We start from the raw sequence: 26,415 nt of genomic DNA, 5'->3' as shown, positions 1-26,415 counted from the left end.
CTTATAAAATACATGGAGATTCTCTTCTCTGAGTCCATGTACTTTCCCCACATTTATTTACTCATAATGTACAAAAGCAATATACCAGGAAAAACAGGCGTGGATGTCCCCTAGAGAGGCTGTAAGGCCATGCTGATGTATTTCCCTCCCAATAATGCCTGACAGAGCCCCTGGGACCCCCTCTTCCCTCACCCAGTGTGGGGCAGTCATCCACAATGTTGCCTGAAGGACTTGGTTCCACCCTCTCCCCAACATCATGGCTCCCAGGGAGCAGGTCACTTACAAGTGTGGTCCCCAAAGTCCCTAAAGTCTAAGTGCCCATCTGGTTAAAACCAAGACTTTAAAATCTGTCAAACTTTCCATTACTGTCCACATTCCTACTCCTCATAATATCATGGGTGACATGAGGTTAAGTAGATCCCATTTTCACACAACCCTCTAGACTTGTGCCAGGGTTATGAAGGAGGACTTTTTTTGCCCACTTTTTAACAAAGATAGATGTGTAAGTTTCTTCATATGTTTTCTGATCCTATGTGACTGAAGTCCAAATTTAAGGTCAATGTTTGAATAAATGATTCAAAGAAATAGAAAATGCTTTTTCCCCATTGTTTAAATCTGCAAGGTGTTATTAAGTTTAAAATATTATTATTATGGGGTACCTGGGTGGCTCAGTTGGTTAAGCATCCAACTTCGGCTCAGGTCATGATCTCACAGTTTGTGGGTTCGAGCCCCGCGTCGGGCCCTGTGCTGACAGCTCAGGGCCTGGAGCCTGCTTCGGATTCTGTGTCTCCCTCTCTCTTTGCCCCTCCCCCACTCATGCTGTCTCTCCCTCAAAAATAAATATTAAAAAAAATTTTTTTTAATATTATTACTATAAGAAAATAAACTTTTGTGTTTTCTAGTGGTTATTAAGCCTGACTGACAAGTATGATTATAGAGAATCTGTGAAGTAAACTCTTTGTTAGCTCCTCTTCCCTTGGTTTTAACTGGCGGTTTTATTTACCCTTCACCACAAAACAAATACCACAAACAACTTAGTTCTCAAACAGGTGGAAATAGGGAAATTACTTTGGGCACCACTTCTGAACATGCAATTTGTAAAAATGTAAACTAGAACTCATGTCCTTTTCAACTTCACAATTAAATGTCGCCACAGGATTGCTGACTACGATGAAGTTCATGACATCCCTACGATAGCCCGGGTCACAGACTGTCTCCCGGAATTCATCACCAGAGGCATGGCCATGGCATCCTTCTACCACGCCCGATGTCTTCAGCTTGGCTTGGGGGTCACAAAAGATGAAGCGACAGCGAAACACTACTATTCTAAAGTAAGGAAGCCTGAGCACAAACAACATTGACTCAAATAGAAATTTCTGAGTTTTTAGTTAAGACTTGAACATCTTTATGGATTAGTATTTTTCCTACTTAGTTATTGCACAGATAATCTGTCTAGGAGAGGTTGTCAGACACGTAGATTATTTGCAGACAGTTCTGCCAGATTCCTATTAGCATAATTAAACTCAGATGGTAAAAGTTCCATTTTGATGCAAATTATTCTCACTCACCCTGCCACCCTCTGGAGCCTAAGGGCCAGCACCAAGACCTTATAGCCAGAGTATTCATGCCTCCTTCTAACCAGAAGTATGAACCTATTCTCATTCTAGTACCTTAATGAAATAGAATAAATAAACTTAAAAAAAAAAAAAACCTGAGATAGAGAGAGAAAGAGACAGAGCAAGCATGCAAGCAAGGGAGGGGCAGAAAGAGAGGGAGAGAGAGAATCGCAAGCTACGAGTACAGAGCCTGATGCACACTACCCAAACTCAATCATGAGTTTGAGGTGATCAGTTGAAGTAAGACTTTCCTTGTTTTAATCCATTTGGATTAGCTCCCAAATGGATTTCACCTCTAAAATCAAGCAACTTAGAAAGTGGGAAGGGAGTGAGAAAGGGGGGGAATCATCATGAATAGTAACTGTAAGTAAAGTTTTAAAAAAATAAACACACACACACACACACACACACACACACACACACACACACAACTGCATGTCTTAGGTCGATGACATCCATGAAGTCCAAAGTAGAATTATACCTTATTAAAACTTATAAAGCAATTCATGGGGTGCACAAATTGTTTAGCTGGAGCAGGTGAACAAGGCAAGGAACAATTTTCCGAGTCCTCTGCCTGAATCTGACCATTTAACAGCAGTGGTTCTCAACCTTCTCTGCATATTAAAATCACTTGGGTATTTTTAACAAATTCCAAAGCCCAAGTCTTATTTCAGAACAATTAAATCATGTTCTCTGAGAGTGCAACCCAAGTGTATTTGCTGAAAGCTCTCCCGAGGACTCCAATGTTCAGTTAACTTTTGGAACCCCTAAATTAATTTGTTTGAAATTAAAATTTCCACAGCACTAAGCCCATATCAACACATAAATATAGGAACACAGTACACAAATTCAACTGAGATATTTACCATCACACCATTCTGTTAGTATGAAAAATCGTTGTCTTCAACTTTTTACAAAATCTAAATGTTCTCTGTATTATACTGATTTCCAAACGAAGTCAATTTCAAGTTCTGTGTTATCCTTCATGTCTTTTCCAAATAAACAGAACCAGAGAAAACTCTGAGTCAACAAAATCCTGAAATGTGGTATATGTTCATCCTAAATAAAACAGCGAAACAAACAGACTGCAACCTTAAAAGTGTTTTTCCCAGGATGGGAGAAAATATCCCCAGTATTCAATTTGGGCCTTTGTCTTTTACAGGAGATGCTTTTAACAAGGGAGAAGATTCCAAAGTAGTAGGCCAGTGAAGGGTCTGGAATCCTGTCCCATGAGCATAAATTGAGTATTTTATTTAGAAACAAAAGGACAGGAGTCCAGACAGTCGTCTTCACCAGACTGAAAGGCTGTCCCACAGAAAAGGAACAGCAGGGCGGGGAGCAGAATGATAGCCAACGGCAGCGTGTTAGGCAGGGGGAAAAGATAAGGCCCTGGCTGGTGTGGAGACAGGGGGCCTACAGTCAGGAGACCCACACTTACTCTCAGCTCTGCCACCGTCAGGATGGTGACTGCCAACCACCTTGCCCCCCAGGATCTCCATGAAACCAGCTTTACATATTCTCCTAGGACCTTTACTGCTTCTAATGCATATGGAAGGAAACTTAAGCTGAGTACAAAGCAGGATCTTCTAATACAACTGTTTGGAAAATAAACAAAAACAAAAGGTTTCCTATAAGATGGTGACTTAGTAACCAAGCAACTAGTGAGCAATCTAGTGAGCAACCGTCATGGGTACTGAAGGGAAACTGTCATGGGTACTGAAGGGACACTTACTGCATGGAGTGCGGTCTGCATGAGATGATGATCGCGGATGTCTCTTCCAGATTCCTGACGTTCTATGTAGTTATATGCACTGTTACTTAACGCTATTTATCATAACAAAATGTTACTTTAAAGTACGATTCTCATAGATGCTGCTATTCATATAATAAGATAATAGCGAGTTTGAGGCCAAATGTTAATGCTTTCCATGTTACTTATTTTAATAATTCCTAACATAGAATGCTACCATTAAATTCCCTTTATTCTTGGCACTGATAAAATTTTCTCTTTCAAGTGCCAATAGCATGGTAATTTTCAGGGTGATCTGTTTTGCAGAGGCTAATTTGAACTTCCTTAATCAAGAAATCAAAACAGAAATGAATCTTAAGAAATTACCTTAAAATCATTGTACTTCTTAAAAAGAAAAAAAAAACTTTTTAAAAGGAAGAAAAAAAGAAAGACCCAACAATTCAAAATGTATCTAAATATAACTGACTCTCTCTCTCTCTCTGATTTTAAGGCATGCCGTCTGAACCCTGCATTGGCAGATGAACTTCACTGTTTACTTATACATCAAAGAATTTAGATCATAATGCGTTTCAACAAAGACCATCAACCCTGGCACCTTAGAACGGTGTGTGTTTTTATAGTCGCTACGCTGTTTGGTTATTTTCTGCATCCCAAGTTACAATATCCTGGGTATTCTGATGACATGTTACCTTTGTTCTTACATCTGTAATTTTATAACTCAAAACCTTAGGTATAGGATCTGATTGCTAAATGAGTCCTTAAAGATCCAGCTCTTTGCCTACAGACTGGCCTAGATCATATCAAATAGAGAAAAACACTCCCTAAAGAAAATTATCTTTTTTTTTTTTTTAAATACGGAGTGTCTAAAAGACTTAGTGCAGTCTTAGCTTTAATAACTTCAAAAGTATAAATGCTACAAACTTATAAAAAAACACTGAAAGCTTAACTCTTTAAAATTTCTTTAACCCTCACTTAGTTTTGTGAATTTTGGATTATTAATTTTAATTTGTTGTTTTTCATTAAAAATTTTTAAATTTAAGGGGCACCTGGGTGGCTCAGTCAGTTAAGCATCTGACTTCAGCTCAGGTCATGATCTCGCGGTTTGTGAGTTTGAGCCCCGCATCAAGCTCTGTGCTGACAGCTCAGAGCCTGGAGCCTGCTTCAGACTGTGTCTCCCTCTCTCTCTGACCCTCCCCTGCTTGCATCCGCTCTCTCTCGCAAATAAATAAACATTAAAAAATCTTTAAGATTCATAAAACTGTTAAAAAGAATTTAAAGAAACTTTCAAATAATGTTCTTTAATTGTGTAGCATTTATACTTCCAAAGCAATTAAAGCTAAGACTGTACTAAGTCTTTTGGGACATCTTGTATTCTTAAAAGAAATTCTTTTAAATAGTTGGCTAATTTATTATCAACTTCAAAAAAAGTAGGTTTAAGAAACTGCTTAGAATCTTCCCTTAAAGATCTTAATGAATAAGACAACTGCTATATTCCCGATAAGATAATCAGTTAAGAGAGATGTTTCTTTGTGCTTAGACTCATTTGCTAGATTAAAAAAACCTTAAGATTCATTTCAAAGCAAAGTAAAATGTGAAAAAAATTTCAAATCATCTCTCAATATAAGAACTGAATCTAAATATGTTAAAATTTTTAATTAGGCTTTCCTTGCATTAATGAGGTCCATAAAGATAAACGCTGATAATACAAATAATAGGATCCACATGGAGAAGACTGTATAGCAATATATGTCTGAAACAGATACACTGAAAACAATGTCTTAAAGATACCTTATCAACACCTTCCTGTAAGCATACACTGATGTGGCTTTATTTTATAAATCACTACCATCCTTTCTGAAAGTGGGTTTAAACAGGATCTCATCTTAGTACAATTAATCCGTAGGCATCAGGCACTAAAGAAGTATGTATGGTAGAAAATTACTTGCTCTTGTCTCATGTTCCGCTTTGTCTATGTTACTTGAACTTCATTTTGCCACTCTATAAAAAGGAAAGCAATTTCAACACTTAGGTCTGTGAGATGCCCTCAACATCACATACTTCTCTCTTAAATCTCTTAAGACGGATAAACTTAAACCATTCCTGAAAACTAATCCTTTTCTTTTAAATTCTCTACCGAAGACTCCCTCATTTCCTCCAGGAACGTGATTCAATACGTCAAACCCTTTGTAAGATTTCACACTACCTAGCTTACATCTCTTCTACAATATAAGCCCACTTGCTCTGCTCCTAATACCATCCATACATGGTATTCCTTCAACCATCGGAAGATCTAAATCCCCAACCAGTATTCTTTTCTCCACACTTAATCCAGTCCCTTAAGCCTGTAAGAATCCGAAAAGTGGAATGTAATAAGGCAGTGCTTGTTGGTTTTAACAGCACACTTGATAGATAAGCGAATCTTCCTTCACCCCAGAGACCACTTTTTTGACTGCCATTAAAACACAGGTCTGAGAAATCCCCAGCGTAGGAATTTGACACGCGTCATATGTGGTAATATGCTACGCTTAAGTGTCTTCAGTAAATCCGACACAGAATTCAAAATTTCAGTTTACTGTCGTTACCATAAAGGGGGTACTTCTGGCACAGACGAGCCCTTGCAAACTACCACTGCTGCAGACCGTGGCACACACCTTGACCTGTGAGTGGAGTCTCACTCTTTAACTCACGTTGAGTTGAGGCTTCCAGATCATTAATCTTAAAACAAAAAACAAAACAAAACTTCTAAGATTCCTTATAGCTGATAGCTCATGATGAAGTTGAAACTTACCTTCAAGAAAGATTGAGGAGTCAAAATAGTTATTTTTCTCACTTGCAGTGGACACTTGTAACTGCTATGGTTTAATTACACACAAGGTGGACATTACCAGTAACTGTGTTACGATGACATCCTGAGGCTCGGTGATTTCATTTGCTTCTCTTATCTGAATGTGTCTTTTCTATCCCTGTGAAGGATAATTCTTACTCATACAAACAGCCAACTTTGGTTTTTTTCTCAAGGGTCAAATATCATCCTGGTTTGAAAAAAAAAAGGATCAAAGAGCCGTGACTAAAAGAATCCCAAAGATAAAATTTGGTGTACTAATTTTTAATCGTTTACCTTTTAGAACTTATGTTTCATATCGAGAACTTGGCAGGTGTGATCTAGTAATGCCATAATCAGTACCACTTGAGTATAGATACAGTAGTTTTCTTTCATGGATTTCAAACTGAATTTTTGCCCATTATTTTGCTTTCAATGTTCCTGGGGGCTACAGAGAGGCAAGTGTTTTATTATCACTGCATGATAGATGGTGAATGTTTATTAAGTGACTTGTTCATGGCTCCACTATTGATAACAAAACACCCATACCCTGGATCTCACTTAACGCCCGAGTCCACAAGACCTGATGATATAATCAAGTCCCCAAAGTCCCTTAAGTCCCTTCCCACCTGTGTTTCCCTATCTCATTCCTGCCCACCCTTCAAAGCCCGGCTCCTATCCCACTCTCCCGAACACATCATTTCAAGCACTAATTTGGCTCTTCTCATTCACACTAAAAATCAGATTTTTTCACATATTCATTCTGTGTCTGGAGGAAGGCAGCCAAGTGTATACCTCCTTGGAGAAATCCTTAGGTGCACAATGGTTTTGCCAAACAAAACAAAAAAATTACTCGATAAATATTTGAACTGCCTGATGTATTTTAACCTCAGTTTTTTGAGACGTAAGCACCTTAAAAATCATAGAGCTCTGTGATTCATTTTTATATTTTATTGCTTCAAATGCTTCAAACTATGGGAAATCTTTGGTAAAAATAAAGACAAAAAAATTTTCACAAGAACTTTACACAAAGCATTGCACAACAATGTTCTTCAATACACATGAAATAACAGAGGAATGTTCAGAGTCCTCAGTGAGGAAAGTAACTGTACAGTATTCATAGTTCTTCATTTTAAAACAAAACAGTTTTCATAAATATTTAAAATATTTCCTAAGTTCTTATCACATATTAACATCTGTATTTCAATCAGTGTGTTGAACTTATATTATTATTAAAGTAAAAATAATTAACAGAAGTGTGTTTTTCTGTTACCTGTGACAGCATCAAGTTCTCCCTCCCCAACCAATTCCGCTCACTTCCCACGAAACTAGAGGGAGGTAACTAACATAAAAATCAATATGGTTCTCAATCAAGCCCTCTGCGGAAAAGAGGAAAATATTTCATGTCTATTGTTACACAGACATTTCTCTGGTGGTTTGTTTGTGCAGTCTCAGACTTGGCCAGCTTTCAGCTGATCTAAATGACTTCTCAGCTCAGGACACAGCTCAATTAGCAGCAATTCCATCAGCACCTAAACCAAGAAAGAGGGAAAAAAAAAAAAAAAAAGTAGAAAAATGTGGGATTTTTCTCTAAGGGTACACGCCTATGTCTAAGAGAAAAGTCTAATTTTAGGTCTAAGATGATTCTCCACAAACCACTCACTCTCAAATGAATGGAACTCCTATAAGCTCCATTTAATATCAGATTGATTCATTTCAGGGTCTCCTTGCCATGTCACACCATCAACAGTATTTCATATTTAACATTATAATCAGACGACTTGGAAACAGTCTGCTTTGCTGAAGTACAAAAACTAAGCAGTCACACAAAAAGGTGATGCGCATCTGGTCTGAGAGAAGGACGGACTGCGCGCTGGAGGCATGGTTTTTCCCTTTTCTTTTACCAAACTGAACAACTGAACAGTCAGATGACAATGAAGCACAGTACATAAATGGGGTGAGAGTTATAAGCAACAAGAATGATTAAGTATGCAACCCCCACATGTGAACAGAAACGTAAAACTGAATTAACAGTAAATCCTCTGGTTGCCTTTCAATTACTCACAAATAACAGATGCTTATTGGCTCTTGTTTCCTGCAGTGCGTTGAAGATTTTTATTATACCATGCCGGGCATTTTGCTGTCCAACGAGGCTCTGAAGCGTATCTGAAAAATCAGGTTTACATTCTGTGCTACTACTGACAAAAAGTTTACAATCCACGCATATTCAGTGAAGGAGACAGGACACGGTGTACCCACAACAAATAAAGGCACTGGGGCAGGAGGGACATAAACGATCAGTTCTCTCAAATGTTTAAAGAGAAAATAAGTCTATTTAGAAGTTTTCGACATCAGGCATTTATACAAATTACAATTTGAATACATTGCTACCCAATTCAAAAGTAACCTCTCTAAACCGTGTACTCTGGCAGGATTTTTAAAGCACAAAACTTACTATCTGTTCTAAAACATTTTTCTAATTAAAAAAAGCATTACAACCACTACTGTTCTCATTAAGATTCTCAGTATAATTCCTTAGCAAGGGACAAGTTTTAAAAGAAAAAAAACTGATCATTTTTTTTCAACGTAAATAACGTTTTCTGAGAGATATAAATGAAAAACGCCTTAATAAAGTTAGTTCCCTTTGTGTCTCTGTACGTTTCAGGATCAGAACTGAGGCCTCACCTGGAATGTTTTCAAGCAGCTTCTGCTGTGCTCTCTGTTTTGTTTCCTGACTTTGTTCTTCGCTTCTGATTGTGGTTGGAGGTGCCAATTTCCCATGTGGCCAAAAAGCATCCCGGAAAACGTTGATGTAGTAAACCAACATTTGCTCGCTGAAAATCCAGTTCACGGTGTCCCGGATTTGTCTTTTAAGAGAAAAACGTTTCTTGGATGACGTTTTGAAAAATGTTATCCTCTATTCTCACAAGGCATTTATCAGTGGGTAGGTTAAGATACAGCCTGATCTACACGTTTGATGAATAAACTAGGAATTGAATTTTTAAACTCGGGCTCGGAAAGATATTTTTTATTTTGGTGGTGCTGGGTAACCATTCATCTCTCAAGCTCACATGTCCATCAGTGCTGAGCTATCCAAATGTTTGCCACACGGTACCTGCAATCTGTAAGGACAGGAACTAAGAGGAAACTGATTTGTTTGAAGCTGGCAACTACTCTGTGCACAGTGCTTCACACACCAGTTTCTCCAGGAAGTGGTATAAACTGAAAACATGCATTCATTTGAAGACTGTTCAAAGTGGTGTGGAAAACTTTCCTGAGCTCCTGGAGTCTTGGGGAGGAACCTAGCTATTTTCGCTGTCTCTTGTGTCGCCCTGGCAGATCCTGCTGGGCCGAGTGCTCTGACCCAGCGTAAGCATTTCGCGTGCTCACGAGGCGAGGAGAAAAAAAGATACCACCTTTCACCCTAAAGTGAAGGACTCCAGAAAGATAAACTGCTATCTAGTGTATTTCACATTTCCCTGGGAATTAAAGTTGGGCAGACATTTGACTTGCACAGTTAACAAATAAATGGCTTTTAACCGGTTCTACAGGTCTTCCACGCAACCCTGTTTCATTAGTCATTAGAAAAATTCTAACCCGTGACCGGATTTCTACTGTCGAGAGACAAGTAACACAGTTCAAAGACCCCAAGAGAGGTTGGAGGGTGAAAAGGGGGAAAGAATCTTGACGATGCCAGAAAGACCTGAAATTTCAAACTCAATTCATGAATTACAATAAATCAAAAAGCCTTTAAAGAATCTGACTTCCCAACCTGATTTTTAGAGGGGCAATGTAAGGCTTTCAGAAACAGTATCTGAAATAGATGTTTCAAGCCTCGTACTTTGCACAGTTATCAGTTACCACTGTGGTCTACACTCTGCTATGAGTTAAAACTGGGTTAATTCTGTTTATAACTGCATGTCTCCTAAGATACTTCCCTATGCTGCCTAGAACTGGTCAATTCATATCTAGACCAAATAAAATAATTGTATTAATTTAATGGGACTTCTGCTTTTTTTTATTTTTTTTTTAAATTTTTTTTTCAACGTTTTTATTTATTTTTGGGACAGAGAGAGACAGAGCATGAACGGGGGAGGGGCAGAGAGAGAGGGAGACACAGAACCAGAAACAGGCTCCAGGCTCCGAGCCATCAGCCCAGAGCCTGACGCGGGGCTCGAACTCACAGACCGCGAGATCGTGACCTGGCTGAAGTCGGACGCTCAACCGACTGCGCCACCCAGGCGCCCCGGGACTTCTGCTTTAAGAGAGAACCTGCCAACCTGCCTGCCTGCCTAAGAAAAATCTACGTAAAAACGCAGACACCTTCCGCCGCCCCCCTACCCAGTCTTTTTTTTTTTTCAACGTTTATTTATTTTGGGGACAGAGAGAGACAGAGCATGAATGGGGGAGGGGCAGAGAGAGAGGGAGACACAGAATCGGAAGCAGGCTCCAGGCTCCGAGCCATCAGCCCAGAGCCCGACGCAGGGCTCGAACTCACGGACCGTGAGATCGTGACCTGGCTGAAGTCGGACGCTTAACCGACTGCGCCACCCAGCGCCCCTACCCAGTCTTGTTTTGAGTTACTCACTGGCACTACATGAAGAAAATTTCACTTTGCAACTCAAAATTAGGTAAGTGACTCGTACCAAAGGCCATCACCTACGTATTTTCTATCAATTTAAGTCTGACTCTCAATTAGCCAAAACCAAAGGAAGCTTTTGAATCAATCCTGGTGTGTGAAATTATAGCTGGGACAAGGCACGAAGCACATACTGTGCTGCTGCTTCATTTTGTGATGTGTTCTCTCTGCGAAAGGCAAAAATAGCAAAGGGCCAGGTGCTCCATCATTTCTCTGCCTGATAAAAAGCCCACTGAAATGAACGGCCTGAAAACTCTCTACATGACGCCTCTCCTCCAAGCCCCATCAAAATAACTGCCAATGGATTCACCACACACAGACCGCCACTGCTCATTTATAATTAAGAGCCAATATCATAAATAGGAGCAAGAAAAGTGTGCATGATTTGCTGAAACTGAAAAGGAAAATAAATTAGCACATCTGGAGTACTGGGAAATACAGGGCCATTTTGGAATTTTCTTTATCCAAAGCCCATCTATGTAACAGTTAAGAGGTTTGCCTTAGATTGAAATGGTAAGTTCAACAGGACATCTTTCTGACGAAAACAAAAGCCTATGATACTAAGTCAACTAAATATGCCACTAATACCATTTGTTAAAAAATCTGACAAGTAAATTTTGCTTCTGACCACAAGGAAAATATATTCTATTTGGGAATGAATAAAAAAATACCTTGCTCTTTACTGTTTCCCTTAAAAACGTGTAAGATTTACCTGATAACTATGTGTACAAAATCACTATGATGGTTTTAACAGCTCATCTTTCACTAGGGAAAATCTGGTAATTTCATCTTAAAATATTTTTCTGTACAAAAAAAACTGACTTCCCCCCTTATCTTTTAGCAAGTAATTCACATTTTTATTATACAGGAAGTCATAAGAGTACTGGATATAGAGTTAAACTCTCATGTGTATGGATAATGTACCATTGCTTAGAATATACACATGGCTTACAATGGTGGTATATGTCCACATATCTCAATGGATGGGTATTAAGATATGAACTAATAAAAGCAATTACCACTTTAATGTTACCACAACTCGGGGGAAAAAAAAAAAAACACACATGGTTTGCATTTCCCTCCAAATAAATACCTGCCAGATGATGTTTATTGCACTTTCATTTTGGCTTAGAGTCTAAGCCTTAAACTGATTCCCATCATGCAACATAAAAACACTATACCCAAGATACTCAAACTGGTCATCATGATCAAAAGAGAACTTTACAGAACAGAACTTTTAGGGTTTTAGGGTTTTTTTGTTTTTTTAATTTAATTTTTTTTTTTAACTAATCTCTACACCCAACATGGGGCTTGAACTCACAACCCTGAGATCAAGAGTCACACGCTCCACCCACTGAGCAGCCAGGTGCCCCTACAGAACAGAATTTCCTGACCCTGTCAGCCAGAATGCTGAAGCTAGCTCAAGCTTTTATCATCTAGTTCACCATGCATCCTGTGGGAGAAATTCTTTCCCTATCCAATCTTAGAATCCTAATGGAAACAAAATGAGAAAATATAATACCTTCACCTAGAGAGTTCCCCGGCTACTATATCACAAGGTAATTTGATTTTTAAGGCAAAGAGTAAGGCATTAATTCAAACAGTCATTTCATGAAACTCACTTGTTGATGGTTCTTCCAAAAGTGACCTGAACGAGAGCAATTAATGTTCTTCTCACCCATTTAAACACTAAAATAGAAATGGGGAGAAAAGAATTTATCACAGTATATCACAATTATGACATTTTCGGAGCTGCACAAAGCATAAATCTTACCATTTGACTCAATCTGAGTTCTGACACCAAGTAATGACTAGGATATCTGCAGAATTTGGGTCCAGGTTAGCAAACTGCTGTCAAAAAAAACTTCTTCTAAGCCTTCATTTTCCACATAGTAACCGATGAGATGAAACCTAAGAGTTTTTATAGCTTTTCAATGCCTAAACAACAGCTGAGCCAGCGAATGGAAACAATACTCTACTTCACCATGTCCCCAGGCCACTTACCCGTCTGTTTTCCACCAGCAGACACTGCAAAGCCTATTTTAGGTTTCTGTCTGGCTTGAACCCAATTTTCTAACACACTGCTCTGAATGAGAAATATCTGTGGTCAAATGTTGACAAATATTTTGAAATATGAATGAGCTGACGGGCCTAACTTCCCTTTTGGATAGCCGTTTGTAGATCACTCCATACTTTATGTATAATTTTATGCCCTTGGGAGAAAGGTGAACTGTCAAGAGCTGGCACCCTGAGTGAGCTGTGACTTTGGCACACTCCTGTGCCACTTCCCAGAGCAGCTGGGCACAAATCACCTTCTCTGAGCCTCAGTTTCCTCATCTGTTCAAGGACATGTGTTTTGCTTTACAAATCTTGTTGACATCTTACGCGAGTGCTGTGAAAGTTTCGACAGACCTAAACTTTAATTACCAACATGAAGACACATTTTTAAAGGTACAGAATATGAATATAAACCAGAAGAAGGCAAAGAAATGTGGGGAGGATGTTTTAGGTCTGCAAATTGGAATCTAAACCAAATTTTCCATCTATATAAATTCACATCCATTCACTGAAATGTTTAGTTACTCACACATAAGCAAATGAGAAATTCAGGCTTGGCTCTTAGAGTTCAGGGCTCCTGCCCCAGTAGGAAAACCTAAAAGGGACCAAATCCACAAACACCTCTGTACGAGGCAAACCACCCAAACAAAATCAACCATCAACACAGACTTGGCCCTAGACTTTTAAAACATTCCAAAGTCATTTCTAACTTTATTATAAATGGATCCAAGTACCCAGCTAAAGTAGTGTTGTTAACCTGTCAAGTAAGAGTCAAGTCTTAGAATCAGAACTATGCTTCAAAGGTGCCTTAAATTTTTTATGGAATTCAGAGCACTCTGATAGCACGCAGACTCGCTCATTTTAGGCTGGGAGCAGCACATCTGCTGGTGCTGATAACCTCACTCTGGCTTTCCAGGGCAGGAGAGACGCAGCTCATACTGTCATGGAAACTGATCTGGATCACCCCAGAAGAACCAAGCGGCACTTGGAGATCGTGGAAGGCAGGAGGTTTATTTTACACCGGTGGGCTCAGAGGAGATCATTCTCCGGAGGTCTGAGCCCAGAGCGTCAACAGAGGGGACAATTTATAGTCTGTTACTTCCGCATTCCTCATTAGTAGTAATTTGGTACATGTGGCAAGCAGGGCGGGAAGAAGAACCTGGAAGGGGAGTCTTAGGGCAGGGGCTGGAATTTCCTTCTCAGTACTGCCGTCAGCCATCTTATAACAGATTTTTCTCTATCAATACGCAGAGGGTCTGAGGACACAGGCAGCTCTAAGAATGCCTGAGGGCCAAGCGACAGTTCTACGTTTTTTTAAAAGGCTGTATTACTGATCCCCTTTTGTACACTGAACTAGAGCAGGAACCAAAAATGTCTTTGGTACAAATTCTCTCCCAGCACTGATATGCCTTTACTCCCTTCTTCCAATCCTCTCCCGGTCCCCATTCCCCATACTGCACAGGAATCAGCCCTATTCTTCCTTCCAAGGACTCATCTGTTCAGACACATAAGCAGCTGCAGCAACACTGGCATTTTGCTGATGGCAAATATATCACATCTCATTATAAATGATGTTCTATTTATTCCCCTCTGAAATGTCACTAGCAAAACCAAATATGCTTCTAAGCAGGCATGTGGTAGAGGAAATCCAAGCTGCAAAGACAAGACTTTGGGCCCTACTCCCATCCATCATGTCTCTGGATCCCTTTGTTTCACAAAGAGCACACTGACCAAAGGCTACAATGGTGCTTCCTCATTCTTATCAACTCCATGGGAAATGGGGAAGACTCACGATTTATGAGCCAGATTTCACTGACGAAGAGTCAGATTTTGGGTGGAGAACTAGTTTTTCCTGCCTACGCTGTACCTAGTTAAACATCAGTATATATCTTAGAGCCTCTAAAACATAGAACAGGGATAGATAGCTTTTTCATCTGAAAGGATCTTTGGTATTTGGATGATATTCTATCACAGATTACTTCTTCATTAACCATCCGCCATTTCTAAAGTTTAGCCTAGTTCCAAATTTCCATTATTGAAATTATGCTAAAATGAACATCCTTACATATAAATCTCTGCCTGTAGTTTAGAACTGGGTCTATGGCTTAATGCGAATTACATTTTTGGAACCCCTGCGGTGTAAGTTCACCGAAGAAAGAAGCTACATCTGATATACTTTTCTTTCTCCTTACAGAGTGATCTCTAAAACATATGCTCCCAAAGCATTTGCTGATTGTTTTAGCTCTGGCTTATTAATGACTAAAATAATTAATTCTGGCACTTAAAATTTTCTTGTCTGTTCATCCATCAGTGCATCCTTCCAGGCATTTTATTGATCACTGACTATGGATGAGGCATCACAGTAGATGGTGAGGACTAAGACACATAAAACATGCTCAAACTTGCAATAGTACTTGAAATTTTTTCATCTGCTAATAATCCTTTAAGTGATATATTAAGGGATATACAAATAAGAAGGGAAGCCCAGCTCCGTTTCCTATACAGGACCAACCCCCAGCCCATACTCTTCACCCCAAGGGAAAAGCTGCTAATCTGGGTAGACAGCACAAGACAATCACAGGACAACATATTACTGGCTGGTGGCATTACGAGGCCTTACCAATGCTTACTCCTCACATGGGTTTCCTCTTGTAGGTGGTTGGCTGTGACTTCAGGCACCTGTCCTATCTCTAGCTAGTCCTGAGGCTCTCGGTACACGGAGCACACTGATCTCAGGGTTCAGAGTGTTGGGGGGCTGTGGAAGGTGAGCGTGGGCAGAGGGACCTATTCAGGACTCAAGACTCAGCCACCCAGTACAGTTTGACCTTTTATCCAAGTAATACTCTGGGGGAGAAGCACCTGTGTGGGTCTTAACACGAATACTTTGATTCTGTTTTTGCCCTTGCTTCTGCCAAGTACGTCTCCCTCAGGTACCGCTAGGGTGACATTTCTCAACCTTGGCGCTCTTTTGGACAGGACAGCTCTTTGTTGTGGGCGGTGCCCCGGGCCCTGGAGGGGGTTTGGTGGCATCCCTGGCCTCTCTCCACAAGATGCCAGGAGCACCATCCCCCAGGTTGTAACAACCAAAAGTGTTTCCAGATATCACCAAATGTCCCCTGAGGGACAAAATTCCCCCACCCTTCCACTGATAACCACTTCTCAACAGGGACAGAGGTAGCTGAAAGGCAGGCCTGAGGCATTTCCTGTGTCCCTGACCAGAGTACAACCTCACAGCACCAAAACCTTACCTTTATCAACAGGGCTCCTTGCCTGACTATGCACAATTATAAAGCAATGAGGCTATACTAAACCATGTAAAAAAGAAATTCAAAGCATTCTATCTGTATTCAGAGGAACACGGTAGAGGGTAACTCAGGACCCAAAGTTCCCTAAGTACAGAGGTCGTGGCCTCGAGTTCTCCCACAGTATCTGGTTGGCTCGTAAATGTGTTTGCTGATGAGTGAATGGATATAGATACAAATGTGATTTGGGAATAAAGGGGTATTATGAGTGTGTGGGTGGGTGTGGGTGTGTGACCACTTAAATAAATCACAAAGAGGCTTACTTCCTCGAAGTTCAAAGATCTCCCCAATCAACATGAAACATGGCTCAGCCAAGGCATCTTTCCTCCCATCCACATCATCACCATAATCTGACAGGTCACTGTCCTCCTCTGTCTCCTCCTGGGGGTACAGAAAGGTCAGAGGAAGTCACTTATCCAAGAAAGTTGTTAGAGTTGTTCTTTTCTTTCACATGTAAATTCCAACCTATGGGCTCACATTTCAACCTTAAACACTCATTTGACTTTCCTACATACCGAAATCTATGCATTCTCAACACGGGGCAAAATGTGTATCTAACTCCAGGGAAAAGCTTGATGTTAAAGGCTTATTCAAGGGGCGCCTGGGTGGCGCAGTCGGTTAAGCGTCCGACTTCAGCCAGGTCACGATCTCACGGTCCGTGAGTTGAGCCCCGCGTCAGGCTTTGAGCTGATGGTTCAGAGCCTGGAGCCTGTTTCTGATTCTGTGTCTCCCTCTCTCTCTGCCCCTCCCCCGTTCATGCTCTGTCTCTCTCTGTCCCAAAAATAAATAAACGTTGAAAAAAAAAAAAAGGCTTATTCAAGGTTTAAAATAATTTTGAAAAACCTCTATCACTGTATTAGTAAGGAGTGAATTAGTAGGTAACAAAATAGTTTTCTAACCATTTTGAGTTTCAAAAGTAAACCTTTTTAACTTAAAAGTCATGATTTTAAATTCGCTGTTAAAATGTTTTTTTAAATTCCCTGTTTTTTTTAAATGTCTTTTTTTTTTTTATGTTTATTTTATTTTTTGAGACACAGAGAGAGAGAGACAGAGACAGAGGGTAAGCAGGAGAGGGGCAGAGAGAGAGGGAGACACAGAATCCAAAGCAGGCTCCAGGCTCCGAGCTGTCGGCACAGAGCCCGACGTGGGCTCGAACTCACAAACTGCAAGATCATGACCTGAGCCACAGTCAGACGCTTAACCGACTGAGCCACCCAGGCTCCCCAGTAATGTCATCATTTTAAAGCTCTGACTCAAACTCTGATTCTGTACTTCAGTCAGTCTCATTTTCTGATCTGTGTATCAGCAAGTTTCAGTTCAAAACTCATTATTTGCCAGGTACCAGGCTACTGCAAATAGGGGTGATGTGGATCCAGACTTTCGGCGGCCCACAGCGATCTGGGGAGAATGACAAATATACATGCAGCTGTTTCTACACAGAGGGCGAAGTGCTGTCACAGAAGCACAAACACGGGCAGTGGAAGGAGAGCTGAGCATCATTCCGATGTCTGCAGAGGCAACAGCTGAAGCTGTGAACCACGCAGAGGGCTAGTAACAGCACTGTGGGGGACAGGCGGGGCAGGGGAAAGGACTGAGAAGTCAGAGGCAGGAGGAGTTTCCAAAACTTCACAGCAACATCAAATACTGCAGAAGAGGGGGAAGAAGGTGAAAACAGAGAGGAAACCGCTGGATCGGGCCGTGGGCACTCACTCTTAGAGATAATCTCATAGTGACTGAGCCATAAAGTAAACTCCAAGAGGTTCAGGAATAAACGGGAGGTCATGGAGGAAAGCTAACCGACAACGGGCAGACATGACTTATATGGCTCCGAGGGGCAGAGGTGGGAGAGATGCTTGGGGGGTGAGCAGGTTTCCACAGAGACCCGAGCACCGGTGTGGATATGCTCTGTGGGGTGTCCAGATTTCTCTCAGCTCAGAATGCAGTAAAGTAGCATGCTCCTGTCCATCATCCACGCCTTCTGTCCGAACTCATTAAACCAATCCTGGTGAAGAGGCAGTAGCATTTGGCGATGAACGCCAAGGAGGTAATGAATGTCTCCATAAGGAGACACCAAATTTCAGCAATGGTCTTGAGCAATTTGCTGAAGAGCCAAAGATGGGGCTTCAATGTCCTAAACATAGCTAGGAGCTGGCTCTGCAGGGAAGCCTGAGCTCTAGAATACAAGATCGTTGGGGTGCCTGGGTGGCTCAGTCGGTTGGGAGTCCGACTTCAGTTCAGGTCATGATCTCACAGCTCGTGGGTTTGAGCCCCGCGTCAGGCTTTGTGCTGACAGCCCAGAGCCTGGAGCCTGTTTCGGATTCTGTGTCTCCCTCTCTCTCTGCCCCTCCCCTGTTCACTCTCTGTCTCTGTCTCTGTCTCAAGAATAAATAAACATTAAAAAAAATCAAAATTTAGAATACAAGATCGCAAATGTCTGCAGCCTCTCTCTATTCACTTCTTTACCCATGAATGTCACTCCTAGACTCATCTTCCGTCAGAATATTCCATGACCTTCCATTCCCTGAAAATAAGTTCTGACCACCTCAGCTTGGCATGACCTTGCCCCCGGCCCCTTCTGCTTTTTGCCTAATATTCCATTAATTAGCTCCCTCCAGACACCCTCCTCTCTAGTCCCATGACCTACTGACTGTCCCTCTCATACCGGCCTCCCCATAATGATGACCCACATCTCCAGGGATGGCTGGTCCACCACTTTTACAGGGGCTCCCAAACAACTTCGCATCCACATTTCGCCTACTGATCTTGTTATTACTCTTTGCTGTATCATAACTCTTGCAAGTGGCTTATAGGGGAGCACAAGCAGGTGTCCCCAAAGTATGACAGCCATAATAACTGAAAATGGATGTACCTGCTCCCCGACGCCCCACCAGTAGCATGCTTTCAACAAATATCTGGTACTTAAAACAGCCTTCAAAAAGATGTGCCTAAGTCTGCAAGAATGGCACAACTGGGGTGCACGTGTGACTCAGTCAGTTGAACATCCAACTCCCGATTTTGGCTCAGGTCATGATCTCATGGTCCTGAGATAGAGCCTTGGGTCTGGCTCCGCAGTAAGCGTGGAGGCTGCTTGGGATTCTCTGTCTCTCCCTCTCTCCTTGCCCCTCCCCCACTTTCTCTGTCTCTGTCTCTCTCTGTTTCTCTCTCAAAATAAACAAACATTTTTTTAAAAAATGGCACCTTTCAACAGCTTACCTCCTGATGTGAGAAGAAGTCGCGAGGAAGTCTTTCCAAAAATGAGGATAATGAAAAAGTGGATTTTTTCCCCTGCACATCAATAACCTTGAGGTAGTCAGGAGAAGGGCTCAAAAAGGCATAAAGTGCTTCACTCTGACACAGTCTTTCATCTGAAAGCAGATTCTGCGGAGGAAAGAGGGTGGGTTACTCCCAGGGAGGACTACACCTAAACTGCTGGAAACCAGCACAGATACAGGCGAGCGAGGCACAGAGGACTGCGCTGGGGATTTACCTCCCCGATTCTGAACCCCAAACCACTTCCCTCTCCTGCTGAAACAGAACATCTGAGATTAATTGCAGTGATCTCGACCCTCTCCTGGGAAACTGGAGCACCCTAATCATCCTGCTCGTGGGGGATGCGGCGTGGACAACAGAACGCACTCGGTTTGCACCACAACAAAGAACTCCTGCTTTGCACACAGCTAACAGACCTGTGGCCACTGCCTCTGAACGTCACCTTCACCCGCCTGTGTTGGAACACCTTACACACCACCCACTGTGCAAGGACCCTCTGCGCGCTGACAGCACGAAGCCTGCTTGGGATTCTGTCTCCCTCTCTCTCTGCCCTTCCCCAATTTGTGATCTCTCTCTCCCTCTCTCTCAAAAATAAACCTTAAATAAAAAACAAACAAATAAATACTCGAAAAAACACAATACAGGATTTAGGATTAAAGAGACCAATGGTGGGGCACCTGGGTGGCTCAGTCAGTTGGGTGTCCGACTTCGGCTCAGGTCATGATCTCGCTGCTGGTGGGATCGGGCCCTGTGTCGGGCTCTCTGCTGACAGCCTGGGGTCTGGAGCCTGCTTCGGATTCTGTGTCTCTCTCTTTCTGCCCCTCCCTTGCTCATGCTCTGTGTCACTCTCTCTCAAAAATAAATAAACATTGAAAAAAACTTAAAAAAAAGAGACCAATGGGAAATAGTGCCCCATTTATGATGTAATCTCTCTGAAGTAGAGGAACACTGGGAGCACTGTGCTTCTGCTATGACAGCCTGGGGTGGCAGAAGAGGTTAGGTTCTAATTTTTTTTTTTTAATGTTTATTTAGTTTTGAGACCATGTGAGAGAGTGCAAGCAGTGGAGGGGCAGACAGAGGGAGACACAGAATCTGAAGCGGGCTCCAGGCTCTGAGCTGTCAGCCCAGAGCCCAATGCGGGGCTTGAACTCACGAACTGTGAGATCATGACCTGAGCTGAAGTTGGACACTTAACCGACTGAGCCACTCAGGCGCCCCAAGAGGTTAGGTTCCAGTCTCAGTGGACTTGGTCCCTGACAGTCACATGACATTTGTTCAGGCAAAGGTTGAAATCTGATAAACTCTATGACCTTCTCTAGAACAAGGACTTCCGAGAACACCCCATACTGCCACACAGGGGACAGGGGGTCCAAGGGTGCGACCAACATTCCAGTGGTTATTAGCTTCCTGTGTCCTGCATGAAGACTGGACTGGAAATAGGAACGTTCTGACTCAGATGGAGGGAAGGAGGTTAATGCGGATGAGGAGTGGGTGTCACTACCGCCTTCCCTGGCCCCGGAGCCCAACAGATAGGCCTTTATTCCTTTTACAGAGCATCAAATGTTCACTTGTATGTAAGGATAGATTAGAAGGAGTGAGATACTCTCCCCCTAACTTGATTTCCTTTAGCTGATCTATACTCTCCAGCACTATTTTATAAGATAGTAAGAAATGACTAAGTCTTGAACTTAATGCAATCAATATAAAGAAATCATTAAGGGTAATAAGACTTTGGCCTAAATTATATTCGATTATGAAGGAAAATAATCAAATTAAATACATAGGAAAAGTCAGAAATTCTCAAAGATGTCTGTGGGGCAAGGTATAATTGTTTTTTAACTTTTTTTTTTAAGTAGCCTCTACCCAGGGCGCCTGGATGGCGCAGTCGGTTAAGCGTCCGACTTCAGCCAGGTCACGATCTCGCGGTCCGTGGGTTCAAGCCCCGCGTCGGGCTCTGGGCTGATGGCTCAGAGCCTGGAGCCTGTTTCTGATTCTGTGTCTCCCTCTCTCTCTGCCCCTCCCCCGTTCATGCTCTCTCTCTGTCCCAAAAAAATAAATAAACGTTAAAAAAAAAAAAAAAAGAATTTAAGTAGCCTCTACCCCCTCATGGGGCTCAAACTCACGACCCTGAGATCAAGATCAAGATCAAGAGTCAAGATCAAGATCAAGAGTCCCTTGCTCTACCAACTGAGCCAGCCAGGTACCCCCTGGGGTTTTATAGTGTTTAAGCTCTTTGGGGATGGCATACCATTCCCAACTCCTTCCCACAAACACCTAGAGCACGTTGTCCTATTCTAGTGAAGATCTAAGGTGACTATCCAGTTAAGGGGTGATGGAGAAAGGTGTAAGGCACTCCAAGAACAGTGCTGTGCACATGCACACCAAGAAGCAGGACAGAGCGCCGCTGGAGGCGGAAGGCTGGTGTAAGCAGTCTATTCCTATATGTCCACAGGAATGAAGAAAGACACATGCGTGGCCGAGAATGACTATCTAGATTATTAAATATCTGTATGGTTAGTTTGCTTCAATAGGGAACTATTTCTCATAAATAAACATTCAAGTACACACGTGCTCACTGGAATCCCTTTTTGTGGAAGGTCCTGTGAACCCAATAAAAGACTAAGCATTTTACATCTTTTCCTGTTTGCAGTTGGTGGGATAATACTTGAAATTATAGTCTGCAGTGTAACCTTCCGAAATACATTCAATAGTTAGTGCTTTCAAATAGTCTTTGAGGAAATGGGAAAACAATCCAAATCTGTACTTCCTGGTTTGAAAACCTCTTGATTACAAGACAAAAGGCCACTTGGAACTAGTTTCATCTGGCTTAGCTGCAGGTTATTCTTGCTCTGGGCTGTGCCCACATGACCTACCAGTGGCGGCAGGGTCGCAGAGTGTGGTTTCTCTCCTGGCACAACAGCAGAACTCACTAACCTATTTCCATCACCCACAATCCAATAAGGGTACATATCCGCCCTCCCTGCACCCAGAAAGTGCAGGCACAGAGTGTTGTGTCTTGTTTCACGAACAAGATCTTTAACTCATCTGAATGATTCAATCGGTTACTATGTTGGAGTGGGTTTAATGATTTCCTAGACATTCTGAATCAGCAACAAAATGGTAGGATTTCAGTTTTAAATTCTCTTGTAAGAGCATTTTGATGATTCTCTAACCCAGTTCTGCCATAATTAAACTCAGAACATTTTTCTACGGTGCAAATTGTTTTATTTCCCAAGGGAGGTTTATATATTATATACTATACACACAAATAATATTATAAAAAATAATTTTAGGAAACAAAAATTTCCCTTGGGAAATAACATAATTTGTATCTTGCAAAACTTTAGAATACACACATACAAACATATTTAGAGAGAGACAGACAGAGACAGAGGGAAAGAAGAAGATATGAATATAAGGGGAAAAAAGTCAAAGCAACTCTGACATTAACTTATTTTTTTATAAAATTTTTTTTCAACATTTATTTATTTTTGAGAGAAAGAGCACGAGTTGGGGAGGGGCAGAGAGAGAGGGGGACAGAGAATCCAAAGCAGGCTCCAGGCTCCGAGCTGTCAGCACAGAGCCCGACGCGGGGCTCGAACTCACGGACCACGAGATCTTGACCTGAGCCGAAGTCGGCCGCTCAACCGACTGAGCCACCCAGGCGCCCCTGATGTTAACTTATTTTAACAACGACCCATACTTCTGATTCAACGACTATATTTGAATATAGCCTTTACTAAGAATTTGGCAACATCCACTATTTAAAATCTCAGGACTTCTAGCTACCATACATAGGCAAAAAGTGTTTCACAAGGCAAAGTTCAATGCCTCCAAAAAGAGCTTTGGGGGTCCATGGTTTGAGTAACTTAACTATACTCTGCATATATAGAGGGCCCAGCAAAGGAAAAATATATAGTGGTTGCTACTAAGGATCGTGTATCTTTGGCCTTATTCTCTAAAAACAGACTGAAAACAAATAATAAAGCATTCAGAGGAACTTAGGAGAAGGTCTTTAGGACCTCAGAGTAGGCAAAGATTTCCTAACAAGCAGAAAGGCAAAACCACAAGAGAAAAAATTGGTATTTTGGACTAAATTAAAATTAAGAACTTCAGTTCATTAAAATAAGTCATTAAGAGAGCGAAAAGGCCATCCACAGAAAGGGAGAAGGTATCTGCAACATAAATGGTTTGATAAGATTTATGTCCAAATCACATGCAGAACTCCCACAAAGTGGTAGGGAAAAGACAGGAGACAGGACAGAAAAGCAGACTCGACTTGGCCAGACCCTTCACGAAAGAAACTATCCAAATGGCCAAAGACATACGGACTGGTGGTTCATATCATTAGCTGTCAGGGAAATGCAAATTACAACCACAACAAGATACTACCACACACCCACCAGGATGATTAAAAAGAACAAAGCAGGGCCCCTGAATGGCTCAGTCAACTGAGTGTCCACATTGGCTCAGGTTGTGATCTCCTGGCCGTGATCTCACAGTCAGTCATGAGATCGGGCTACGCGCTGAGGGTGGAGCCTGCTTGGGATTCTCTACGACCCTCCCCCACTTGCATGCGCGCACATGTGCGCGTTTTTCAAAATAAATAAATAAGCATTTTTTTTCTTTAAAGAACACGGCAGAGAGTCAGTGGCAATGGCGATGGGGAGCAATCAGAACCCTTACATTCTGGGGTGACGGTGTAAAAACTGCTACAACGACTTCATAAAACTAAGAAACTCAGACCCGTAGGTATTACACGACATATGTTCACCAAAAGACAAGTACTAGAAGTTTCTAGAAGCCCTCTTCATAAATGGCCTTCATAAACGACATGCAGATGCTTGTCAAAAACAGAAGGAATAGAGTACAATATGTTCGCACAGTGGGAAATCTACACAATAGTGAAAACGAACGATCCGCAGCCAGAACAGCACTGCGGGCCAGAGTCCCCTGAACACAGCGTCGAGTGAAAGAGGTCAGACACATAGGAGTCCATACTGCATGATTCCATTTATACAAAGTGCAAAAACAAGTGTATCTGGGCTGTCGGAAGTCAGGATCATCACAGCCCCCGGTCGGGGTCGGGGGCAATGACGGGAATGACACTGGCAGTATCCTATTTCCCGGACTGGGTGCCAGTGCGTGCACGGTGTGCTCAGGGTGTGAAGGAGGACACAGTTGTACACGTGATTTCTGTACTGTACGTATTTTATATTTTTTATATTTTGTGTGTGTAGTATACTTTCATGACAAACAAATAAGCCAACCAAAGATATTTTGAGGATCTGGCATGACCAGCAAGCACAGGAAGCTAATGAGCAAGATCTTAGAATAATGACAGTTTAACCCCAAAATAACTAATTTTTCCTCTTGGATCCAAAACATTTCAGTTGCTTACCTGTAAAAACTTATTTAATTGATTCTTTGACTTTTCCATAAACTTGTGATCTATAGATTTGAAAGGCAGCTTGCTAAGAGAAGGCAACTGGACTTTTTTTAAAGAAGGGAAACACTGTGGAAGAAAACATTAAATGTTAGCATCTCAGTCATATTTATATCTTGGGGGGGGTGGAGTTTAGATTTATAATTAGAACAAACCAAGTATCTTCTTCCTGTTCTCGTTCCTCTTGAGATTTAAGACCTTGAAAACCCGCCTGTTCTAATCCGGCTCCAAGGAATGAGGAGGAGCAGGACATTTGATGAAAAAAGTCTAAAGCGCACCCGTAGGCCCACGAACGCCTGGAAGCCAGGCAGCCCTGAGGCCAGGCCAATCGGGTGGATTTGTGCAACACGAAGCAGCCCAGTGCTCTAGGCGGGCACACCCGGCTCACAGACGGTTTTTCTGTTAGGATGTGCTTTGTTTACAACATCTCCACGTGTGGACAAGTTATCAAAGCTGACAAAAGAATACAACAGAAATAAAGAGTAACTGGGCTTGTAGCTTTCTTACCGCCTTTCACAATGTAACCATATTAATAATAATACTGCATATTAATAAATAATAAAACTTCCCTTTGTGGATGAAGGCCTACATTCTGCCAGACACTGTGCTAGAAGCATGGCGTGTGTACCAACAGCTCTAAGAGTTGGCAATGACTATTCATTCCTGTTCTACATAGGATACAACTGACGATCAGGATTAAAACCCAGATCCATCTGACCACACAGTCTGTGTTCTTTGTGCCAATTTCCAAACTCTCCAGACTCTGCCCCCATTTCCAAACGCTGGCCTTCATGAAGGCACTGGGGCCATCTGAATGTGCTTAATGAAACCAGCTGGCATCGTCAAGTCAGGGAGCACAGAGTCTGCCTGCCACAGCCTTCGTTGCTGCTGACCCTTGGCGCACAGAAGGGGCACAGGAGCACCCGCTGGCCTGGCCGTAGCAGGAGAAGGCGTGGGACAAGTCAGTCAGAGCAAGTGCATGCAAGTGCTTCGGGTGCCGGGAAAGGGAAAACTGGCCCTTCCCTCGCAGCCCACTACTGCGAGGCATGTGCCCAAGTACAACAGCACGTGCCCAAGGCTGTACATAAACCAGGGCTCCGACTCAGGGAACAGTCGTAGAGAAACGAAACAGGCAGTGAGCGTCAGAAGGGAAGACTGCACTTCCCCGGGGACCCGAAAAGGTGCTTCCTGTCCCAACTGTCAACAGAAAGCATTCACATACAAAAACATGACAACTCACACGATGCTAATTTCTAAGGGTGAGAAAAGAACCCAGTGATCAGCTAAAGAGAGGAGAAAAATGACAGACATGGAATTTTATAAGGCTTATTTCCTCTAAGTCTTTGATCTACTTGTTTCTGGTTTTCTAAGAATATTTTCCACATACATTTTATTTCAAAACCTCCTCTCAATTCCTTTTTCTCCTTCTGTTTTCGTCAGCAACTAGACTGATCCTAAACTTGGCTTCACAATGGTTTGTCACAGGGCAAACAACACATTTTTCTGCAGTGTC

The 26,415-nt window shown here is 42.0% G+C and overlaps 2 protein-coding genes across 7 annotated transcripts in view; one reads left to right on the top strand and one right to left on the bottom strand.

The window, feature by feature from the left end:
* Positions 1-8,689, top strand: part of LRP2BP (LRP2 binding protein) — a 39,976-nt gene extending 31,287 nt beyond the window's left edge. For all 5 annotated transcript variants that reach the window (XM_040489933.1, XM_040489932.1, XM_040489930.1 and 2 more), the window contains 3 exons: positions 1,157-1,331; positions 3,857-3,970; positions 7,908-8,689. In XM_040489933.1, coding sequence (XP_040345867.1) covers positions 1,157-1,331; positions 3,857-3,922 — 241 coding nt within the window. In that variant the 3' untranslated portion in view covers positions 3,923-3,970; positions 7,908-8,689. The remainder of the gene's footprint in view (positions 1-1,156; positions 1,332-3,856; positions 3,971-7,907) is intronic.
* Positions 7,117-26,415, bottom strand: part of SNX25 (sorting nexin 25) — a 134,125-nt gene continuing 114,826 nt past the window's right edge. For both annotated transcript variants that reach the window (XM_040489923.1, XM_040489924.1), the window contains exons 13-19: positions 24,858-24,971; positions 19,400-19,564; positions 16,450-16,567; positions 12,449-12,515; positions 8,873-9,054; positions 8,253-8,353; positions 7,117-7,719 (exon numbers count right to left, since the gene is read on the bottom strand). In XM_040489923.1, the coding sequence (XP_040345857.1) occupies positions 7,639-7,719; positions 8,253-8,353; positions 8,873-9,054; positions 12,449-12,515; positions 16,450-16,567; positions 19,400-19,564; positions 24,858-24,971 (828 nt within the window). In that variant the 3' untranslated portion in view covers positions 7,117-7,638. The remainder of the gene's footprint in view (positions 7,720-8,252; positions 8,354-8,872; positions 9,055-12,448; positions 12,516-16,449; positions 16,568-19,399; positions 19,565-24,857; positions 24,972-26,415) is intronic.

Source organism: Herpailurus yagouaroundi, unplaced genomic scaffold (genome assembly GCF_014898765.1).
Source record: "Herpailurus yagouaroundi ecotype Mexico unplaced genomic scaffold, PumYag 181, whole genome shotgun sequence".
Taxonomy (NCBI): domain Eukaryota; kingdom Metazoa; phylum Chordata; class Mammalia; order Carnivora; family Felidae; genus Herpailurus; species Herpailurus yagouaroundi.
This window is presented reverse-complemented; position numbering and strand designations above follow the sequence as displayed.